The sequence below is a fragment of the Zonotrichia albicollis genome, chromosome 3 (genome assembly GCF_047830755.1).
Source record: "Zonotrichia albicollis isolate bZonAlb1 chromosome 3, bZonAlb1.hap1, whole genome shotgun sequence".
NCBI lineage: Eukaryota > Metazoa > Chordata > Aves > Passeriformes > Passerellidae > Zonotrichia > Zonotrichia albicollis.
This window is the reverse complement of record NC_133821.1, coordinates 111,499,106-111,512,111: the sequence shown is the minus strand read 5'-3', so window position 1 is coordinate 111,512,111 and position 13,006 is coordinate 111,499,106. Positions and strand designations below refer to the sequence as shown.

Sequence of the window (13,006 nt, the reverse complement as noted above, 5' to 3'; positions counted from 1 at the left end):
CATATACCACTTTCAATGATGTCTTGCTATTTAATTCTAATAGCATTTTAATTTTAGACAAATTATTTTTCACCGTTTGTTAACTTGTTCTGCTAGCTTCAGATTCTGGAAGGCTATGCTTAGTTATTTTTAATAGGAGAAATTACATCTTACCCAATGGGTTATAAAGTTGTAACAATGCAGTGTGAGTTCCAACATAATTCCTGCCTGGTGCTATCAGATTTTTTAAGCTAATATTTTAAGTTGTGCTCATTTTTTGTTCCAGCTGACAGCACGATCACTACCTTCCATACAGTCCGATGAGAGACTTCAACCTCTGCTTAATCATCTCAGGTAGTATAAAGTGAAAGCATGACTATATTTCTTCATACAGATGAAAGTAATTGTTTTGGTAGAATGCCTTAGGTACAAGTTTTTTACAGACCTCATCTGTGTGATTTGCTTTGAAAAAAAACCCAAAAGTAATTCTTCAACTTAACAAAAGCTTTATAAATTACATGGAACATAGTTTATAGAACTAGTGTTGCTTCTAAGTAACAAAAAATAGTTGTTGATTTTATAATGGTTGGTGGTTTTTTTTTTTTTAATAGCAAATGCAATGTTGTTAAGCCCCTTTTTGAACAAAAACAGATTCCAAATTACAGTGCTCAGAGCATGAGCCTTCCTTGTTGCTAATATTCTATGCTTCCTGCTCTTTTTGGAAGATTTTGCTGTCACTGATGAATGGAGTACTAATTTGTTATTTTAATGGATTTATGTAGATTGCTGAAAGTGCGAGGCATTAGAGTAAATAGTTTGCCTCCCTCTTAGTTGTGCATATATATATATATAGGTATATGTATATAAGCTTTCTACTTTATTGGTAGGTAAAGAACTCTGGTCTCTTTCTTATATATATATATATGTATATATATATGATTGCTTTTTACCACTTTATATGGGAGACTTTTCTTACTGTGGTCATATGCAGGAGGACAAGGTCCATACAATTAGAGGGAGCTGGTTTAGAATCATGGAATAATTAATAATTTAGCTTGAAGTGAACTTCTGGAGATGATTTTATCAAGCCCGTGTTCAATGCAGATCTGGTTAGATCAGGCGTTTCTTTTTGTAGAATTTTTATGTGTCTAAGAATAGAAATTTACTTAAATATGGGATGTCAGCAATGAAAGCAGTTTCTGAACACATACACCTTAGCATTAAGATTATTGAAATTATGTTGGATGTATTAGAAATGGAAGTGTCGAGGCTCCATCATGGCACCATTGCATGGGGAATTGGGATGCAGATCTAGTTTGCTGGGTCCTGCTCCTTATTTTCTACAGTGCTCTACTGCTTGAGCTATCTGTTCCCAAACCCTGACATTTTATTTTGATTTTTAAAAGTCTCATAATTTTTATTATATCAGAAGAGTTTTATGTTTTGTTGTTTTTAGTGTAAATCAGAGCAGGAAAAATAGCTTTCATATCTCTGCTTATTTACATATGCTTGAACTTTGTTCAAGAGCAATGAAAGAAAATAAGGGTTGCAATGTTATTGTTACTGTTACATAGCTGGGGGTACTTCTGAATGCCAATAACCTTCCATGATTTTAGTACCCTATATCTTACTGGGGTTGTAAAAATATGCCTCAGTGGTATTCCTTTCTTAATTTGAAGACCAAGAGCAATTAAGTTAGGTTTTTATAAACTGTGCTCTCTAGGAGTAATTACTGAGAAATTGAAAATTTCTTTTGATGTATGCTCTGTTCTATGTAAGTGGAACAGTCCTTCAGTATCACCCTCAGTCCTGTCTGTGCTTCTTTTCTTTTTTAATATGGAAAAAGGAAAGCTTCCAAAAGAAGGTACTTCAACAGGGATGCTATGCCCCACATTTATGCCAACTGGTATTTTTGTACATTCTTATGTTACCTTGAGTATGTATGTTGTACAGCTGGTAAATCACTTCCATTTTGCTTTTTTGAAAATGGAGGGACTGTTTTCAGTTTATTTTGTCACCAGCCAAAAAAATGATACAAATGCTTCCAAGTTGCCCCGAGGAAAGTTCCTTAACAAAATAGATCTTGCAACTTGAAAAGCAACTTCTGGCAGTGAACAGACAGGTGACCAAAGAGAATTTAGATGCTTCTATAGTAAAATTAGTAATAATAGGCACACATGGTTTAAATACTTGAAATTATTTATCCTTTTTGTGTGATGAAAAAGAAATCTATTAAGTACAGTAATTCCTAGTAGAGTACCTAGGGTCCTGTCTTCTTTAGCCTCTACTTTACTGCCTTGGGTGATGGAAATGAGTGTGTACTCAGCAAGACTCACATGATATAAAAGTGGGGAGAATGGTTTGCACCAGATGAGTGCTCTGCCTTTGAGATGGACGTGGGCAGGAGGGAGAAATGAGCTGCCAGGAACCCTGTGAAGTTCAGCAAAGGGAAAGAGCAAGGCTGGCAGCTGGGGAGGATCACCCCACGTGGCAGTGTAAGCTGAATGGCTGTGAGTGCAGAAGAGGCCCTTGGCTCCTGCTGGACAGCAAGCTGTGAGCCACCAGAGCGCCTGTGAAGCAAAGGCAGCTGACAGTCCTCTTGCATGGCACTAGCAAGGGCACTTGCAGCAGCTCAGGGGAGATGATCCTTCCACTCTGCTCAGCCCTGGTGAGACCACATCTGCAGGGCTGTGACCAATCCTGGGCTCCCCAGTACGTACGAGAAGAGACTGAGAAAACTGAGGTTGTTCAGCCTGGAGGAGATAAATGTCAGGAAGTGTGTGTGTGCATTTCATCAGTGCATGTAAATAGGTGTCTGATAAGGAGGTGTAAAAAAAGAGTGAGAGTTTTCTCAGTGGTATCCAGTGATAGGCCAGGAAGCAATGGGCAGAGACTGATACACAGGAAATTCTGCCTACACATAAGAAAGCACTTTTTTTTTGACAGAGTGGTTGAACCTTGGAAAAGATTGCTCAGAAAGTTATGATTCTCTGTCCTTGGATATGGTCAAAACCCAGCTTTATGAGATCCTAAGCAACCTGCAAGCTTTATGAGGTCCTGAGCAAACATCATTTTGAGCAGGGGTCGGAGTAGATGATCTTCAGGGGTCTCTGATCTAAACCCTGTATGATCCCTCACCTCTCCTTTCAGATGAAGGCAAAGACGGTTTCTTTGCTATGTTTGCTCTAATGCTTTATGACATTATTTTATGACTCATGCTTTATGAGTCCTAATTACGTGGTTTCTAGTTTTTGCCTGATATGAAATATTTGCAGCCTATAATTGATAAATTTTTTCTTTCAGAATTTTTAAACTTTAAAATATTTTGGAACTGCTTTAAGTGATGCCATACCGTTTGCTTTCTTTTTCAGCCATTCCTATGTTGGCCCAGATTACAGCATCCAAAAGAACACTGGAAAAATTTCTCTAGAGCAAATTGATGCTGTAAGTTGTGTTTCTGGAGTCATATACAATGTTGAAGTATAACTGTTTAAATTCAAGTACTCTATGTACAAACTAAATATAAAGCCTTTATCTTTTTATTTGTGTTTGCTTTGTAACTGTTGAAGGAAATTGCGTTGAAGTTCAAGATGGAGCAGAATTAGCTGAAAGTGCATCTAATCAGGATTCAAACTCAGAGTGCAGTTGCAGTGAAATGCTTAATTTGCTGTTTGATTTTGTGTACTTTTACAAATACTTAATTATAAGCAGAATACAACAAAATTTTCTTATTTAACAATCTTGTAAACCATGAAGTTTATGATTACTGTGTTGTAGTATTAGTCTTTCCAATGCTGGTTTTTGATTTTTGACTTACAGGCAGGGTTTTGAAAACAAGGAAGTAAATAAAATGGAAGTAAAGCATGGGATGTAAAACACCATGGATAAATTGTACAGAGTCCATTCAAAACATATTACAGCTCCTTCGTCTGAATTTTAGGAAATGTGTGTTTTCAGCATCCATCTTAACCATGATAGTGTTTCTCTGGCAGTGAATTAAAATCCCCTCCCCTTCCCCACCCCCAAAGCTCTATAAAAGGTCATTTGGCCATTCCAGATGCAAAAAGAAAAAAAACAGAGTCAAGAAATACTGTAATGCAAATGTGGGTATATTTTTCCTGACAGCAATTAAACCTGTGTAACTTTGTAGCTGGAGACAGTCTGATAGTACCAGCTATATTACTCTGTCCTCTGGATTTTGTTCTTGAGATGGTTGTTGAATTGGATAGTTGTGTTATGAATTCAGTCCCAAGGCTCTCTGTACAGGCCTATCTTTTCTTCCAGCCAGTGGCATTTTCAAATGGAGCTAATTAATCGCAGTACACACATAAGCTGCGAATGAAATGATCAGTGTGCCTTAAACAGAAATTCTTTTCCTGTCAGCTCTCAGTGAAGTCGTTCCCCCTGTGCATGCGGCAGCTGCACAGAGCCCTTCGGGAGAGCCACCACCTGCGCCACGGCGGCCGCATGCAGTACGGGCTCTTCCTCAAGGGCATCGGCCTCACGCTGGAGCAGGCCCTAGAGTTCTGGAAGAAAGAATTTATCAGAGGAAAAGTGGATGCTGATAAGGTAATTGAACAAAATGTAAACGTGGGATTGTAGTTCATGTGTATGTTGTGCTGGTGATTTGAATAGATGCTTTTTGAAGTAGAAAACTGGGCAAAATGTACACCTTTTTAAAGATAGGAGGGGTTTTTTTTGGTCTCTTGCTTATAGTTTTAGTCATTTTGTTGGGTATTGACCTGAACCATGGGGAAAAAAGGCAAACCATAAAGAGGCTTTTATAAGTGTGGACTAGAAAAACCTTACCAGTAAATTTCTAGGAAACCAGTGTCCCTTATGAAATACAGGTTCTATGTGACTAAATTAATTCACCAAGCAGATCAGTGACCAAACTCAGTACTGTCTGAAAGACAAGGTTAAACTTTTTTGTTGTTTATTAAAAAAAATATATTAGTTGGACAGCTCTGTGTGAAGTAAATTTGCCTTAGCAAATTTACAATTGAAGAATGAAAGAAGAAACTGGGGTCAGAAGACAGAAGAATGTGTTCAAGGAAATAGTGAGAATATACTATTCAGTGCAATGGGAGGTATTACTGACATATTAGTCATTGGCCTCACTCTTGCCAACATTTTTGGGAGTATTGTGGGTGAGGAAGATGTAGTGTCTAATTTTTGGAGGATTGTGGACTGCTCCTTATCTTGAACATATCAGGCACTATGAAGCAGGCTTCCTCCCTCATCCTTCTCTGCCTGGCCTGTGGTATGTGTTAGAGCAGAGTTTCAGACTTTATCTGTTTTGTGTGGAGTGTACTTAGTATTTAATATTGTGAGATCTCAGCTTTCCAGAATACCTTGAATTATTTTTGGAGTGCTTGGTAGACAATCTTTCCTTACCTTATGTTGTCTGGGCCATTGCTATTTATAGAAGATACAGGGAAAAAAAATAAGATTGGCTAAAATGAATTATGGTGCATATGCCTCTTTCAAGACCCAGAAGATAGATCAACTTTTCTGTAAATTTTTTGGAAAGGAGAAAGGGATTTAAAGGTATGATTTGAATGAGTATCTGAACCTCTGTTTATCCAGTTCCTCAAATATAACTCAATTCAAAAGGAGATAGGTAGTTTGTTGAAAAAGATTTCAGAAAGCATTTTTTACAAAAGTCTCAAGAACACCTCAGAAGAGTGGCAGTGGAATGCCAATTAATTACTAGTTGTGTTGGGTTTATGTGCAGGTTTTGGTAGTGTATGTGGCTGCAGGGTTAGGTTATGTAAGAAGTTGCCAGAAGCTTCCCCTATTGTCCAACAGAGCTGAAGCCAACTGGCTCCAAGAGGGAGGGAGCCCTGTGGCCAGGGCTGAGCCCATCAGCAGTGGTGGGTAGTACCTCTGGGATAACTTATTTGAGAAAAGGGGGTAAAAATCCCCTTCACAATAACAGCTTCAGCCAGTGAGAGGAGAGTGGGAATATGAGAGAGGAACAGCTCTGCAGACACCAAGGTCAGCGCAACAGAAGAAGGAGGAGGAGGTGCTCCAGGTGCCAGAGCTGAGGTTCCCCTGCAGCCCCTGGTGCAGCCCCTGGTGGGGTAGCTGTGCCCTGCAGCCCATGGAGGGCCATGGGGATACAGAGATCCACCTGCAGCCCAGGGAGGGCCTCATGCATGAGCAGAGGGATGTCTGGAGCAGGCTGTGGCCCAGTAGGAAGCCCATGCTGGAGCAGGCTCCTGGCAGGACCTGTGGCCCCTTGGAGAGAGGAGCCCACTCTGGAGCAGGTTTGCTGCAGGGTTTGGGACCCCACAGGGACTCACACTGGAGCAGGCTGCTCCTGAAGGACTGCACACCATGGAAAGGATGTGCTGGAGCAGTTTGTAAGTACTGCAGCATGTGGGAAGATTCAACGTTGAGGAAGTTCATTGTTTCCTGTGGGAGGGACTGTCAAAGGAAGGGGACCAGGACACCAGTTGGTTCATCACAGGCCCCTCCGGTCCGGTCCCTCAGGTCCTTCTGGTCCAGTTTATTGAAGAAAGTATCAAACACTTATACAGCAAATAATAAGCTTATGAATATTCTGTAAGCCAAGCAATCTATTGGTTAAACTATACCATCAACTCTTCCTGATTCCTTAGGGGTTACATCTCTCTTTTCTCATCTCTCTTTCACTGTTTGTTATCCTACCACAGCTAGGCCCAAGGACACTGCTATCTGTGCAGGTGCAGGACTTGGAATTAGCCACGATTTTGTACTTTTCCAGTCCTTAGCAGCTAAATTCCCAACAAGGGACCCCACTCTGGAGCAGGGGAAGAGTGAAAAGAGTCCTCCCCTGAGAAGGAAGGAGTGGCAGAAATGTGTGGTGACCTCCCATTTCCTGTCAGCCTGCACCACCTGTGGGAGGAGGGAGAAAAATCAGGAGTAAAGTCAAACCTGGATGAGGGGAAGGTGTTGTAAGATTTGTTTTTATTTCTCATTTCCCTCTTCTGATTTGATTGGTAATAAATTACTTTTCCCACATGAAGTCTGTTTTGCTGTAACAGTAACCGATGAGTGATCCCAATGTGTGCTTGAGTCCTTCGTTGTATTTTGTCTCCCCTGTCCGCCTGAGGAGGGGAGTGGGCACCTGACATCCAGCCAGGATCAACCCACAGCACTACCTGAATTCAGGAAAATCCAAAATTTTCAATTGACATATCCTGTGTCTAAAAGAACTGAAAGAATTAAAACAAATTATTAGAAACGATAAAACAGCATCACATTAGTTATTTCTATTTTCAAAAAATATTGGGAGAACACATCTGATTCCACCTACTTGTGCTTTGGCCAAATATGTACATGCACATGTATGGATCCTGTTTTCAATCACAGTTATGACTTTCTATTATAGCATCTCGGTTGATAGGCCCTAGAAATAAATGAAGTTTTATGATCCTGTGTTTAGCTTCAAGAGTTAGAAAGCACATTGTGAATCAAACAAGGAGTTTGCTTACTACATTTTTCACAAGCAAGCTGCTACATCCGTGTAATTTTGGTCCTTTTCAAGTTCTACATAACCAGCTTCAATCTTGAATAAAAGAGAAAACTAATTTTTCATGTCTCTAATGGAGGTTGGTGGCCTGTGATTTTTCACAGTAGTGTCATACGGTGTTTAATGTCCTGTAAAAAGGAAGATTAATGCAATTCTTATTGCTATTTTCTTCTTTTGACATTTTTATTTTCTGGCATTCGTGCCATTGTTCCTTTCTTGTAGAGTGGAGATAATTAATTACACTGTTTCATTTTACTGGAGCATTGTGAAGACATATGCATGATACTTTATAAAGATTAAGGTTAATGTTGTATTACCTATTGACTCTTATATTGCAGAGAGGGAGTGTTCAATTTGCTGGAAATGGTTATGATTTCAAAATTGTTTGTTATTTTTTGTCTTTAATAGCTGCAACATCTATGGCAATTTTCAATCCTATGAATTCTTGGCACACACCTTCAGTCTTCAGCAGGAAGGAAGTTACCATGAGCACATTAGCAACCAACTGGCTAAGCATGGTCTGCAGGCTGAGCATAGGCATATGGACAATTTGCACCAAAAAGAACTCTTCCTGTGCTCTGAATAACTGATTCAGGCATACCTGAGGCCTCATTGATCAAAACACTGTAGAAAAGCTTTTTAGAAATTATATTTTACCTTTAGAGAGGAATAGATGAAGTATGAATGAAGTGTGAAATCATGTAGTCAGTGGGGAAAAAAAATCAAGTAACACCTGCAAAGAAGGAAGGTGGAGATGCTCTGTTGGTGGAGCGGGGGAGGGAATGGTCATGTATTGGCATGTTCACAACAGGGATAAAAGCAGAATGCAAAATAAAACATTTTCTAATTTAGGCACTGCAATTAAAATTACTCTGCAAATTGCTAGGTTAAGAGTGCCTGAATGGTAAATTGTTGTTTTTCAGATGAAAGGATTAACTGCCAGATAGGAGTAGATGTGTTACTTCTGAATGAATGATTGGGCCAGTTGGCTCCATAACTTCAGTGTTATTTTAAGACTGGGTTTTTTTTCTATAAATTGAAATCTTACTCTAAAAATATTGATTCTCATAGATTCTTTCACTATTCTTGCTTAAGAAGTAACTCCCAACCTTGTCCAAAAAAAGACCTCCAAAAAATGGTGGGGGGATGTAACTCCAGTGTGATTTAAAAATACACAAAGGTAGTAAGATGACAAGGCAAATTAAATAATTAGAGTGCAGATGTAAAAATGCTTTCATAGTTGAAAATAAGTCCTCTAACAGATATCATTATAGTGGAGTTTGTTTCTGTTTTCAGATATTTTTGCATTATTAACCTGTGAATGTGAAAAGGAGGAATTGAAAGATAATGCAGTTATTTCAAACAAAGGAAAGAAGGAATGCAGAATCAGTTTCTTTAAGGTGTTATTCAGTTACTTCTTTAGTTAACAGCCTGGATCTGAGATTTTTATATAGGTGGAAGGCTTTAAGGCAGCTCCTCACTTTTTGCTTCCCACTGCTACATATACTTGTGATACATGTTCTTTTTTCTCAGCAGTTATTGGTGTATGGTGGTACAAAATGCCCTCTTCTAGTACTCTGATTTTTTACCTCTTTGTGCAGACGTAACAGTTGCTGGTTGTACACTCCATGTTGAAAAGTAATTCCTTTGGTGCTGCAGTTTGACATTGCACTAGTTTTAATTCTTATTGCATAAGCTACTGAAGGACATCTTAAAATTGTGCAAGAGCATGGGGGTTTATTTATTCAATAAATCTGCAAAACTGAAGTATTACTATATTTACAAAATTATCCTTGTGATAGAACAGCTTTCTAGTCTGTTGTGACTTCTTATGGCTCTTTAGCTTCTGTGTTTTAGGACTCTTTAGAGATGTGGTGGCACTCAGGCTGGCAAAGCCTCTTATTAATCCTGACTCAGCCTTCCAGATTAACTTACTGCAGTTTCTATTACAGTAAGTTATTATGTTGTTTCTATTATGTTGTTTTCCATTGCAGTTGATTGCAAATGGCAAGGAGCAGGTTGTTTTCTAGTTGTCTGAGGTAAGCCTCCTCATCCCTTCTTGCCAGTGAAGGTCCTCATGACAGATGTTTTGCTGGAAGAAGAAAGATGGGAGTTCACTCAAATTCAACCTTGCTCAGGGTCTGTTATTGGTAAAAAAGCCAACCCTTCACAGTGAAGCTTTTGAACTTGAGTTGGTCATTGATATGTTCTACATGATTCTTCCACACTTGGTGGTCATGTATGAAGCTGAGGGCAGATAATGTGACAGCCATATACTGCATCAATATGCAAAGACCTATGTCTCCTACTCTGTTAAAAAACAGTGAAACTTTGGGATGATGATACGTCCCAAGTGATAGTTCCAGTGACTTTATTTTCCTGGCTCTATGATTTCTTTTCCAAATGATCTTCGGAGGTTCTTGAGTCTGAATTCAAGAGTGAGTTTTTACTTTAGGTGATGAAGGTTTCTACCAAGGCCAACCAGAAATTCCTTGAGGGGAGCCTGGACTAGGGGCCTCGTGAGGTCCTGTCCCGCCTGAATTGCCCTGAGATTCTGCAGCAGGGCTGAAGCTGGGTAGAAGCCCGTGTTTGTGAGAGTCAGCCACTAGAGGGAGACAAGATAGCATGGAATAAACAAATATAATGTATAGATGTAAATTAGAAGTGTTCTTGCTCTAATGTGTGTAAGTCTATACAATTATTTAAAAAGCCCTTTGTATTTAAATGAAAGTAGAAGTAGGCACTTGGCAATCTTTGGGTCAGTGCTTTTAAGCACATACAACTATCCCCAGTGCAATTTATAATGCTTGGATGGTATGGGGGTTCTTTGAAACAACCTGCACCAGCTCAAATCCTCAGGAATGTTTTCTCTATCAGTCAGTTGGTTATGTTTGAGTTTGATATTTTACTCTCTCATTTCTTAGAGATTTCTGGGTTGTTTTGCTCTTAGGTTTTTTTTTCTTACTTGCCCCCTTTATATTGGGTATTGCTGGCTACTATTTTTGGTAAGTTTTGATTCGTAAATCAGAAAAGGATCTTTATTATCTCATATTTTTAATTATAATTCTCTAATTGAATGTTATCTGCTATTTTTATTCTTTAATTGTTTAAACTGTACAAATTTGCAGGCTAGAATGACATTTTGGACAGCAAGCCACAATATTTAACATTTAAGAGATAAAGGTAAAATTGAAATGCCTCTATATGGATTAAAATCTCATTTAAAAAAAATTGTACATCGATAGTACTGTAATGTAAATAGGTGGCCAGGCTTGAATACTCCTGAGATGTATAAAGACTGAAATAGAACTTGAAGAAGGTTTTGTTTTCTCTTCTATGACATATAAAACAAAATTGTAATAAAAGTGCAGCATGTATTGGCAGTAAGATCTTATTTCCTGAATTCTGCAGTGAAGGACTATGTCATGGTAACAAGTATTAGTATAGTAAAGAATGTTGTTGTTGCTTTCATTGGTTATCAGGGGCCTAGATATTCACATTATTTTTTAAATTGTGGATTTGTGTTAAACTTACCATAAAATCACAAAGTATTTTTCCTTCACCAATGACTGTAAAATTAGCTTCAGTAGAACCACTTATGTATTTGTCTTTGTAAATTTGGAATTTACGATTTCATACTCTAGTTGAAGTGAAATAGAACAAGTTAATTTTATAGATTTTGAGTGAAATAATTTTTACTATGTTTTGGCAAAATTGCATTCCATTCATAACATTATTATATGTTGAATGGCAATGCTTATGTAGTATAACTGTATGTTTCAAACAGTATGTTTCAAAATGCGTTTTGTATTCTACAAAGTTAGCTCTTGAAATTTCTTTAATAACACGCTTTAAGTGATTTAATTGTCAGAAGAAACATGAAAATGCATTTTTCATTTGCATGACTCATTTTTTTTCGCAAACATACTGTTTAGGTTACATTAAATCTTTTCTTTCAATGCAAGTTCAAAGAAAAATACAGTAATGTGCAGTTGTCAGGGGTCTCAAGACAATAAGTAGATCATCCAAAGCTTGCATACTAGGCATGTAGGCTTGACTAAAAATTAATATTTAGTTTGAATTTTAACCCCAAAGGGTAAAGAAAAGAGCTAGATAAAGAAAAGAAAGCCAAGTCTATGAAATCAGAATATTTATGCATAACTGCAAAGTGATTTGACCAAGATATTGAGTTATATTTTGAGATGTTTGTTAGGAATTGAAGAGCCTCTGAGACAGTGAAACACTGAACACCAAGTTAAAAAATGATTCATGTTGGTTTCCAGAAATCAGCTTAGTATGTTAAAAAATTATTCATGTTGATTACCAGAAATCAGCTTAATATCAGTGAGTAAAACACCAGGAGATATACTCCTTTCATATAATTCCTGAGTGGTGTTTTTTTGCATACAAATTGCAGCCTGGAGGAGAAGAGGTGTGTTGTTCAAATGGGACGTAACTGTTTTTGTAGGTGAAATTCACATGAAGACAGATGGCTGCTGAGTTTGATGAGCTGCCTTGGTCCTGGCTGAAGAGAATAGGCTGGAGTCCCTTTTGTATTTTAATAAGCAATGTGCAGAAGAGGTGTTTTGAGTGAATTTTTTTTATAGTAAAAATTCATACAACCAGGCATGAGAATTAAAAGCATGACTTCAAGCTATAAATACATGGATTACTGGTGTTACATTTAAGTCAAGCTGAATTAGTAGTATTATTGTTGGTTGTATTTGGAAAAAGATTTTGTTTTATTTTCCTTTGGCTATGGTAATTTGCTAATTAGGAGTGAGTAGTAAGACTAAAATAACTGAACATCCTGAGGACTTATGTTGTGGGCAGCTATTGTTCTTCACCCTTTGGCTCCACATGAATAGTTGGAGCTGAGCCTGACAAGTAGGATTTTCTTGAAAAACCTCTGTCATCTGGCCACTGAGTTTAGAATCATAGGATCATAAAATCATAATATCCTTCCTTGGCTGAATGAAAATAAGTTTCAATTGCCATTAAAATGGTGTTATTTTTGGCATTGTAACTATCACAGTATGTATGTTAAGTCTGTGCAAGATTCTTGCTGTCATATATTATTATCTGAAGCTGTGTTTTATAGGTGGGAGTTTGTCCTGTGTTTCCTTCATGTCCTGTGTGTCCTAGGCACATTTGCTTATGCTTGCTAGCATTCTGTTTCCCTTTCTTGTGGAGTGCTTCAGAATTTTGAAAGCTCGTTGCAGTCCTGTTGGTGGATTACTGCCACACTGGTCTGCAGGGTTTGATTTTGTCAATTTGTTGTGTGTGCCTATTGACTACAGCAGCAGGAAGGAGATCTGTAATGGATTCTGGAAGTGAGAGGACTGAGAAAGCAGGCTCACAGGGGTTGCATTTGATTGCATTCCAAGGAGGAGAGTGCCTAGGGACATGGCTTAGTGTTGGATTTGGCAGTGTATAATTTATGGTTGGACTCAATCTTGATGGTCTTTTCTAACATAAATGATTCTATGTTTTTGTGAGCATACGTCA

General features: G+C 38.1%; 1 protein-coding gene across 1 annotated transcript in view; it reads left to right on the top strand.

The window, feature by feature from the left end:
- PRIM2 (DNA primase subunit 2) overlaps positions 1-13,006 on the top strand; it is an 89,592-nt gene that overhangs the window by 52,109 nt on the left and 24,477 nt on the right. Inside the window, exons 7-9 of the mRNA XM_005483949.4 lie at positions 266-333; positions 3,351-3,423; positions 4,363-4,548. Of these exons, the coding sequence (XP_005484006.2) occupies positions 266-333; positions 3,351-3,423; positions 4,363-4,548 (327 nt within the window). The remainder of the gene's footprint in view (positions 1-265; positions 334-3,350; positions 3,424-4,362; positions 4,549-13,006) is intronic.